The sequence below is a fragment of the Piliocolobus tephrosceles genome, chromosome 13, assembly GCF_002776525.5.
Source record: "Piliocolobus tephrosceles isolate RC106 chromosome 13, ASM277652v3, whole genome shotgun sequence".
Lineage (NCBI taxonomy): Eukaryota > Metazoa > Chordata > Mammalia > Primates > Cercopithecidae > Piliocolobus > Piliocolobus tephrosceles.
Window position 1 is genome coordinate 15,387,590 of NC_045446.1, and position 10,502 is coordinate 15,398,091.

Consider the following 10,502-nt stretch of genomic DNA (forward strand, 5'->3'; position numbering starts at 1 on the left):
GAATCACTGTTGTGTCTCTTGGTGGCAGCGTTCCTCCCTCTGGAACTAAGACCTCTAGGCCAGCAGAACATAATGCCACGGAAACAACTGCTATTTTGGAAACATCTAAATGTACGGGTCTGTACTAGGCATTGCGGTCCTGGGATGTAGAGAGAAATTTCCCAGAAGGCCTGTCTCAGGAAGTTTACAGCCCAATAGAGAATTTCATATAATGTAGGTGTCTCCATTCATGAAGCACACATAATTTGGAGGTAGCTGTTAAGAGGTTTCTGCATGCAAAATGTCATATTGGGTCTACGACTCCTTCAGGAGTATTAAACTGAGGCTTTAAGGCTTGGTACAAGTTTGGGGGCACAGTTTGCCATCCATGACAATTAGTCCATCTGTCTTTTCCCTGCTTCAGGGCTGGTGTCCAAGCTGAAATGGGAAAGTGTATCATCTTAAATGTGTGTGTGCTGCCTCACTCTGCATCCATATCTTCCTTCACCAGCCTTGCCACCTCCTTTCCTCCAGCCCTGCCACCCTCACTGCATCCTTGCCCAGCCCTGTCCTTCCCCCAGGTTCTTCCTATCTCCTTGGCCACACTGCCTTCCTCCTTAACAACTTGCCTCTCCCCTTGCCCACCATCGCCGCCCCGTCCCTCGGCCCCCACTCCTCTAGCCCCATCCTTTGCTGCCTGCCCCCTCCCTTCCTTCCGACCCGCCTCCTGTGTCTCCCAGCCCCGCTCTGACGTGGGAGGTGAGGGGGGGTGGGGGGATGGATGACTCACAGTGTTATGATGCAGTTCCACAACACACAGCCACATTCACCCACAGACCGAGGTACAGAACGAGAGACAACCTCTGCCCCCCCCAGCAGCTGGCCAGCTTTGCAGCCCCAGTCTTGAGTCCCCAACTACCCTCCCCCCACCCACCCCCATCCCCTTCCCAATTGAAGGAGCGGAAAGAGAAGAGAGAAGAGTGAGCAGAGAGATTGAGAGATTGAGAGAGAGAGAGAGATAGACGGAGATCTCTGGAGCAGACCTCAAGGTGAGGGGGCAGCCCTTCTCCAAATGAATTTTTTTTCTCTTTGCAAATTTCCCCCTCCTGCTGCGTGTTGCTTTCTCCCCTTTGCAAAAGCATTATTCATCCACCCTTTGTCCTCCCTTCCCCCTCCCTGCTGCCTCCGCTCCTCTCTCTCGGTTCTTCCGTCCCTCTCCAAGCTCTGACGATTCCCGCACTTATTTCCCGGCAACTTTGGCTGTAGCATCAGGCATTACTGTTTATTGTTTTGCTGCTGGTGCAGACCCCCAAAGCCTGCCCTGGGAGCTGGCAGTGCTGCTAATTATTTGGACTATACCATACTGAGAATCCCAGCCTGGGGGGTGCCAAAACCTCAGAGCAGATGAGAAAATCCATTGTGAGCAGGTGTCCCCCTCCCTTTCTTTCCCCCCTAAGAAGCACGAGATTCGCACCTGGTTCCTCCAGCCTCTGCCTCGGTGCCTCTGTTGTCAGCTGTCAGTTCCCCCCCCCCCCCGCCCTCCCTCTCCCCTTCCTCCCACGGTCCAGCCCCATCTCACTGCAGGGGAACATCTCTCCCCAGTACTCGGCTTGCCTTTGTTTTTTCTCCAGTCATTTGCCCAACTTGCTTCTCCCTGTGATCCGAGATGGGTGACAAAATGATCCCTACTCCCCTTTCTGTGATTCTCTGGCCTTCCTTGCAGCCTCTCCTTGGCTTGACTGGGAATTAGGGGAGAGGGAGGGAGGTGTGACGGCTGGAGGATGGAGAAGGAGCCCAAGATTGGGGACCCAAGCTGCCCCGTTCCCCATGCCCCTTGAAGGTGTTTCAAGGTAGTGCATGTCAGAGGGGAACTCGCAGGCAAAGTTGAAGGCAGACCTGTGAAGCAGAGACTGAAAGGTGGTCTCTTGGCAAGGAGGGCCCGTTTCCTGCAGCCGGAGCCCAATGTCACCCTGAACTCAGCCCAAGGTGTTTTCCTGGGGCCCAGCCAGGAGGAGAGGACCTGAAACTGAAGATAGTCTCTATGGAGGTTTTGCAGAGACTGCCTGGCAGCCTTCAGAGTGTGGAACAGCTGGGTGCTTGTGGCCACTGCGGAGGACAGGACGAGGAGAGTCTGTACGCCCTGGCTAACCGCAGCCAACACTGTCTCGCCTCTGCTTAGTGCTCTAGCATTGCCAGAGTGCCCAGCTGGCATCTCTGAACCAGACTTAGGCTAACCACCCACAGCGGGCTGGGAAGCTCTATGAAGCAGAAAGCAGCAGCTCACCTGCTTATCGGAGCCCACAGGGGCCACCTCCCTTCTTATCCTCTCCTCCAGCACCTTCAGCCACTCGGAAGCTGGCGCGTGGGCAGAAGGCAATCTTCCTCTATTCCTAATCAGAACCCAGCAATTACTTCATCTTCAGTCACCCACAGTCACTGCTGTTTGTCCCTGCCCCTGGGAGAAGGTAGAAACATTTTCTGCCTTGTGCCCCAAAGCACAGCTGTTAAAAATAAGAGTCCCCCTTCTGGTGTTCATTGTGGCCGTTGCTCTCACCCTACCACACAGCCCTGCCCAGCCCAGGAATCACGCTCATCTGACACGCTACCCATTTCCCATTGGCTCCAGCTGTCAGATTGCCTGGAGAAAATGTTATTTTCTGCCTAAGTCTTTAACCAAGGGCTAAAGCAACAGTTAGTAAAGAATAGGAAAGAGAAAGACCAAGGGGCCCAGAGGCTGGGAAGACAGGCAGGTGCTTATTCTGGGCCAGAATGAGTGAACCAAGGTGCGGGAATGGGCGGCCACATGTGAGGGCTTTGGTACTGCTGGAAACAACTATAAAGTTCTAGTGAAGAGTCCCAGAGCGCAGGACCCTGACCTCAGGAGAGAACTGAATCAGGGTTTGTATACCTGCCTGCATGCTCCCCCTCCCCTCACCTTACACCTCCCCCGCCAAAATGTATAAAGGATCAATTGTATTGCAAACAAAGGCCATGTAAAAGAAAGACCTTCAGGCATCCCCAACTCTTAAAAGACTCTGATCCCCTGAGACACAGTGCCCACCAATGCCTGTGCGCTGCAGAGCCTCACGAAGAATTGAAAACCAAGGAGAGGGCACTTGCAGATGACGTTGCTCCCATGGCAGCGTCTGTGCCCGTGGGCTTCTCTCTGTGGAAAATGGTGGAGGCTGCTTCTGTCCCAGGAGGGAGAAACACCGACTCCCTGGCTTTGGCGCCAGAAGCCTGGATCGGCTGCCAGGTTTGCCAGAGCAGGATGGGGATCCGGGGGACAGGGCGACAATGCAACTGGATGCTGAGGGGGGGTCAATGGTGATGGGAGAAGCAGAGGTATGGGTGAGCTGAGCCCCTTTTCCTCCATTCCCTCAGGACAGGCCCTCCTGATGTCCTTCCCCTCTTCCCAGGTGACTTCTGTTTCTATCTGATTCTCGTCTGGGGGGGCCCTCGCCGGGCAGCCCCCCAACACTCCTCCTGCCCTGAAACACGGCTCTAGCCAACCTGCTCCGCTGCTTCACCTGCGACCGTCTCTGCGGGGGCTGCACGGCGCCAGCCCCTCCAGCCCGCCAGGGCATTGTCCTCCAGCCCGTCATGCCCAGCTGTGACCCCGGTCCAGGCCCTGCCTGCCTCCCCACCAAGACTTTCCGCAGCTACCTGCCCCGCTGCCACCGCACTTACAGCTGTGTCCACTGCCGTGCACACCTGGCCAAACACGATGAGCTTATTTCCAAGGTACACGAAGCGGGGACCTATCATTCCCCTCTTCTCGAGCACCAGGTTAGCCCGAACATCACCCAGGGGTGAGGCAGCGAAGCTCTTCCTCTGTCCCACACGCCCCTGCGGGGATTCAGGCAGTGGGGCTGAGGGCTGCTGGGTAGTCACTGTCTGTCCTATGTCTCCACAGTCCTTCCAAGGGAGCCATGGCCGAGCCTACCTGTTTAACTCCGTGTGAGTCTACCTCTTTCCTTGTGCGTGTGCTTGTGCTTATGTGTGAGTGAGTAATTTTCCTCTGTGGAGAAAGGGGGGAATCCATCAGGTGATCTTGTGCCTTCAGTCTTTGCCTCCCCTTTTGCAAAGGGGTTCTCAGTCTGAAGTTCTCACATGGGGAGCCCGGGGAGAACTGAAATCATAACGTTGGAAAAAGAAGGCCCAGGCTCTAGACTTAAAGGGGTGGATTATCAAAGGCAGGGGCTGTCCAGTTCTCTCCAGTTGGAAGTTCCCTTGGGCTGTCTGGGGACTGGACTGACAGTGCAATCCCACTGGGTGCTGGGTCCTTCCCGTTTCCTGAGACAGGGTCAACGTGGGTTGCGGGCCAGCTGAACAGCGCCTCTTGCTCACGGGGCTCCACTCCGTAGCTGACATTTTCTGTGAGAGCTGCAAAACCACACTGGGCTGGAAATATGTAAGTACCTGAGGAAGAGGGTCACCCTCTAAAGTGGAAGTCCCCACGGCCCTTCAAGCCCCAGTGACCACATCAGGTCCTTGCATGGTCCCAAGAGGAAAGAAAGAACTAGTTACTGGGTTGGGCTAGCTGGATGAGCCTTGGGGTGGGGGCCATACAGGTGGTAGTGGGGCCTGGAAGGAAACTGCTTTGTCCTACAATCCCTGCTTTCTCCTTCACCAGGAACAAGCTTTTGAGACGAGCCAGAAGTACAAGGAAGGGAAATACATCATTGAAATGTCACACATGGTGAAGGACAACGGCTGGGACTGAGGGGCTCAGGCAGGCTGTGCCCTTCCTCCGCATGCCCCTCCCTCCCCACGGCCCTGCCAAGCAGTCTATACCAGCATGAGTACTGCCCCACCCCTGGGGGAAACCTGGCTCCAACCAACCCCTCCCCTACCTCCACCATATCCACTACCAGGCACCCTTTGGAACAGGGGTCTGGGGGTACCCCAGGGGTGTTAAGGCTCAGGAGTGGGCAGCAGTCAGGGAGAGACAGAACTGGGGGAAAGGGATGGTTGTGGGTCCTTCTGCTCTCAAGTTCCTGAAAGTTGAGGCGATGGCAGGGCATAGACTCAGGCAGAGAGGATTGTGGGAGGAATCTGTTTTTGCTCCGCCTCTTTTTGAGTGAACAGAGGACAAACCTTGGGTCACGGGGCTAGTAGATGGTGGACCACAGAATAGCAAATGAGAAAAGGCTTGGGTTGGAGTGAAATTCTGGTCTCAGGCAGCAGAACAGACCAGAGTCTCTGAGGATGAAGTTTCCCACCCCTATTTGTAGGGAAAAGGACTCACGTGCAGGGAAAACTCAAATCCCAGGCCCTGGGAAATAGTAAAAGAATCAAAGGGGTTTCCATTTCACTCCACTTGTTAGTTTATCTTGGCACTGAAGAGGCACTTTCGAATATCTAACTTTTGCCGTTGGGTGGGGTAGGGACAGCTGCACGCGGAACAGCCCCCACCCCCAGTCGGCTGCTTCCAGAACAAGCAGTCTTTATGGGCTTTCTCTGAGGCCCAGTCACTGCTCCTGGGACCCAGTCCCCTGGAGGGGAGGTGGAAAATCAGTGCTACGGGTCGTCTTTCCCGTGGCTGCCACCAGCGAATGAAACTTTTGTATGATACATAAAGTGCTTGGGTCTATTTTTAATAAAAAGGGAAAAAGCAACTTGAGGCAACCTGTCCTCTGACTTTCTTTCCCCGTGCATGTACCCACAACTGTCCCCGTCACACACAACCCCCCCACTCACCCACCAGGGCCTGTCCCTTTACACCACTAGGGGGCAGCAGTTGCCGTATCCATGGCAAGACTACTGCTTGAGCTTTTACCAGAGGATAAACTTCAGGTGAGGTTTTGCCTAATGAGAGGGGTGGGTTTTGTGAGCTATTCCATCGAGAGCATCCAAAACCGCTTCTGTCTGCTGGCACCCCTGACAGTAAGTCCACTTTTGCCTAGATCAGGATTGGGCAACTGAAAGAGGCTCATCTCAGAATAAGGATTTACTTGAGTCCCATGGCTTTTCAGCCCGGTTCTGTAATGTTCTGGTCAGTTCATGGGCACACTTAAGGCTAAAAGGAAAATCAATCAACCAAAGTGCTGCCCTGGCAGTTGATGGGAAGTGAAACAAAATAGCTCAAAAATTAGGCCGGGCGCGACGGCTCACGCCTGCAATTCCAGCACTTTGAGAAGCCAGGGCTGGTGGATCACCTGATGTCAGGAGTTTGAGATCAGCCTGACCAACATGGTGAAACCCTGTTTCTACTAAAAATTCAAAAATTAGTCAGGCATGATGGCACGTGCCTGTAATCCCAGCTACTCGGGAGGCTGAGGCAGGAGAATCGCTTGAACCCAGGAGGTAGAGGTTGCAGTGAGCCAAGATTGTGCTGTTGCACTCCAGCCTGGCAACAGGGTGAGACTCCGTCTCAAAAAAAAAGCTCAAAATCGCAACATCAATGCCACCATGTGGCCCAAGGGGCATTTTATTGGCAGTCATATGAAATCCCTACTGTTGTTGGGTGCCCAACAGTTACAGGGGAGGCCATATACATCATAAAGATCACTTTTTGGTAAGCTATATTCTTTCCAGATTCATTCATTAATACTCCAAATACTTATAAAGCACCTATTAGTTGCCAGGCATTGTGTTAAGCACTGGATGTCAAGCACATGGTGAAGATAAGGCAGCTGTGGCCTGACTTCCTGGAGCTTTCTGTCCAGTAGGAGATGCAATAACCAGGCAATCCCTGTAGAAGAGGATAATAAGGGCTCTAAGCAGGGACGCAGAGGAAGCTTGGGAGCTCATACGAAAGGAACTCGGCCTAGATTTAAGGAATCAAGGAAGGCTTCACAAAAGTGATGACTACGATGGCATTTGAGAGATAGGAAGTTAGGTGGCAAAGACAAAAGTGATGGAAGTATTTCAGACAGAGGGAACTATATGTGTCGGGTAACTTATGTTTAGTTAATTGAAGGAAATAAAAGTCTCTTGTGGGCTGAAAGCAGTGGCTCATGCCTTAATTCCAGCACTTTAGGAAGCCAAGGCTGGAGGCTTGCTTGAGGCCAAAGTTTGAGTTTAGACTGGACAATATAGCAAGATCTTGTCTCAATAAAAAGAGCCATACTCGCCACCTGTAGTCTCGACTACTCAGGAGGCTGAGCAGGAGGATCACTTGAGCCCAGGAGGCCGAGGCTGCAGTGAGCCATGATCACACCACTGCACTTCAGCCTGGGGAACAGAGCAAAACTTTGTCTCCTTAAAAAACATTTCCTGTGGCTGGAGTATAGGCAGCAAGTGGGTGAAAGATGAGATGAAAGACAAGGAGGAACCATAAACTATTTAGGGAATCTAGATTTTATCCCAATGGTATTAGGGAAATATGGAAAAACTACTGTTTTTTTAAAGTGGAGTGGCAGTATCAAATGGCTATTTGTGCCCAGACAAGAGGCTCAAATAGAAGTTTTAATAGACTGGGGAAAGTAAGGAACATATGGAAGGGCACAGTGGCTCACACCCATAATCCCAGCACTTTGGGAGGCTGAGGTGGGTGATCACTTGAGGCCAAGAGTTTGAGACCAGCTTGGGCAACAAAAATTAGCCAGGCGTGGTGGCGCATACCTGTAATCCCAGCTACTCAGGAGGCTGAGGCAGGAGAATCACTTGAACCCATGAGGCAGAGGGTGCAGTGGGCCGAGATCACGCCACTGCACTCCAGCCTGGGCGACACAGTAAGATTCTGTCTTAAAAAAAAACAAAAGAACAAAAAACAGAGAGGCTGTCTGGGCAGGAGAAAGGAGGACTAGAACTGGAAGGCTCATAAGTAAAAGGGGAAGTGAAAAAGGCAAGCCGTGGAGAAATGTCCAACATCCCCCAACTAAGGCCTTCGGGTAGCCTGACCCATCTTTCGGTTTCTGCGTGCCTAGTGATGCCAAGACCCCTCTTGGGGTTCAGCAGAGGTCCTCAAAACCCTATCCCTCTTGGACCCACTTCTTGCACCAAAGTTTAGAAAGATTTCTCAAGTCCCAACCTCTGCTCTTAAAAACCAGGCACAAACTAGCTGCCTTCTTAAAGAAGCTCCCCAAATATTCCTCTCATTCAATTTATTTTAACGTGTTCTAATTAAGCCTACTAGGCACCGTGGGAGGCAGAGAAGTAAATGGCAGAGTCGTTGCTCTCAAGTTTCTTTCTGTCTTTTTTTTTTTGAGAAGGAGTCTTGCTCTGTTGCCCAGGCTGGAGTGCAGTGGTGCAATCTCAGCTCACTGCAACCTCCGCCTCCCAGATTCATTCAAGAGATTCTCCTGCCTCAGCCATCCAAGTAGCTGAGAGTACAGGCGTGCATCACCACGCCTGGCTAATTTTTGTGTTTTTAGTAGATACAGGGTTTCACCATGTTGGCCAGGCTGGTCTTGAACACCTGACCTCAGGTGATCGCCTGCCTCGGCCTCCCAAAGTGCTGGGATCACAGGCATGAGCCACCGCACCCGGCCTCAATTTCCTTGTAATTGGTCCTGGAAGAATCGTTCTGTTGATTCAAGGGATTCTATTAATCTCTAAAATTAAGTTACGGGCAATGCTGTCCAAATCTTGGATGCCCAGACAGGTGTGCCCTCAAGCAGCATTATCATCAAACACCCGGTGACCAAAAGGGAGTAGTGCAGAGAAAGGCAAGTGGATTTAGGAAGCAGCTGCAGGTATGGGATGCCAGGAGCACACAGGTCCTTTTCCTTGGGGAGCAATCCTTTTGAGTTAACCCCTTTTCCTTTCTGGTGCATTCCTTTTTTTCTCAAGTAGGCCTACTCTGTACCTAATAGTGATTCTCCTAATCTTTTCCCACTCACTCTCCATTCCAGCTGAGTCTGGGAACGTTTATCCTTCTTAGCCTAGGAGGTGCCACCACTTGTGGTCCTTAAAGGCTTGAGGCTTTGGATGATACCCTCATACAACCAGCAGATGGCATCAAAACCTTCCATCCCTCAGCTCAGGACATCTCCCAGTTTAAAGAACCTACTCAGATCTCTCCAGATGGGTCTACCAAAAGATGAGTGAGCTGTCAAGACTTAAAACAGGGTTGTATCTAGGCTTTGCAACCTGAGAGCTACACAGTCTTAGGCAAAACTGTTTAAACCTTTCCGACCCTCAGTTTTTTCGTCCATAAAATGGGGCTGTTACCTCCCAAGAAGTTATTAGGGTTTACAGTAACAGAGGCAGTGTCTATCACAAGCAATGCACACAGAAGTAGCTCCATAAATGTGAGCTATTAGTATAACTACCAAGTGAGGTTTCCCAGATTCCCACCAGGGTAGCTGACTGGTGCCCAGATGGGAGAGGAAATTGCAATGCTGAGGAGGCAGCCAGCGCTGGGTAGCACTACACGGCCAATGCCCTTTTAACATTGCACTGCTAGTGACAGGTGCAGACAGTAGCACAATGTGAAAAGAGCTCTGGCCAGCAGCAGAGGCATGCCGGCCCTGCCTCCTCACTCCTTCTCCCAGTCCCCGGCCCACTCAGCTCACGGGCTCCCTCTGCCCCTGCTTTGCTTCAATACAGCTTTTTCCCCTTTTATTCCATTCTTAGTGTTAACTCTATTTTTTCACCACTCTTCCTTTCACCTTCTTCCTCACCGCGCCCCTCCTGCCCCCAGCACAGAGACCACCTTTTTCTTGGAGGTTTTGGGATGGGAGGTTAGGACCCACTAAAGCAGCTGCAGGGATACTTTGGGCTTGATGCTCAGTCCTCAAAGAAAATGGTTATTAGCAATCCCCAAAGTCTGGAGGTCACTCGCATGAGGCTGCGTTCATCTGGATTTGCATTTCTGCCCGCTTCTCTCCTAGAGAGGAGCTTGCTGCTCAAGACTACAGAACCTTCTACTCTTATCTAAGTTTCCATCTCCTTTTCGATTTAGATAAACAGGAGCTCTAGGCCTCAAGGCAACACTCTCAGATGACCTTCCAGGACCAGAGAGGTGGGAGCCTGTAGTCACAGCTCCCCACACAGTTGAGAGAAGCTTCCAGGCAGGAGGTAAAAGCTGCCGGTGAAGCCCCACCCCTGCATCTCTTTTTGGAGGTCCTGACAGCACCTTCCAGATTCAGCATTAAAATGGTGAGGGTGATTCCCTCATAGTTACTGAGTTAGGGATAGGGTTTCACTGGCAGTGGGATTCAAATCTGAGTTATTTCCTGTTTTATCCAGGGACCCTCGGTTGGGGAATCTTCAAGCTCATCCTAGCACTTCCCCATCCTATCCGACCCTAAGCGGGCTTCAATCCAGGACAAACAGTCCCGGGAGGATTGACACCCAAAGCCAGAAGGCTGCCCTGGAAGGACACCTGGATATCTGGAGGCTCAGACCCAGGCAGGCTCTATTGTGGCACATTCCAGCTAGGGCCACAGCCCCGGAGCCCAGCTCCAGTTCTGACCTGGTGAACTCTGTGCAGCCCAAAAAACAGAGGCTGGAGGGTGATTCCTCCAGTGCCCTGATCAACAAAAGGCCTCCCAGGCAACGGTGTGGCCTCTGGGAGATGCCTTCTACCCTACTCCACAGCCACCATAAGGAATAGAGGACAGAATTCCAGT

The 10,502-nt window shown here is 52.1% G+C and overlaps 1 protein-coding gene across 5 annotated transcripts; it reads left to right on the forward strand.

The window, feature by feature from the left end:
* Window positions 1-532: 532 nt before the first annotated feature.
* YPEL4 (yippee like 4) lies at window positions 533-5,605 on the forward strand. 5 transcript variants are annotated; one of them, XM_031936736.1, is made up of 6 exons: window positions 533-1,028; window positions 2,315-3,235; window positions 3,399-3,723; window positions 3,896-3,939; window positions 4,285-4,393; window positions 4,616-5,605. In XM_031936736.1, exons 3-6 carry the CDS (start codon window positions 3,583-3,585, stop codon window positions 4,703-4,705), a joined length of 384 nt encoding a protein of 127 aa, XP_031792596.1. In that variant the 5' UTR covers window positions 533-1,028; window positions 2,315-3,235; window positions 3,399-3,582; the 3' UTR covers window positions 4,706-5,605. The 5 variants fall into 5 exon arrangements, with proteins under 5 accessions (XP_031792596.1, XP_023071341.1, XP_023071340.1 ...); XM_023215573.2 differs by having other exon boundaries at window positions 3,034-3,235; XM_023215572.2 differs by having other exon boundaries at window positions 3,060-3,235.
* Window positions 5,606-10,502: the final 4,897 nt, after the last annotated feature.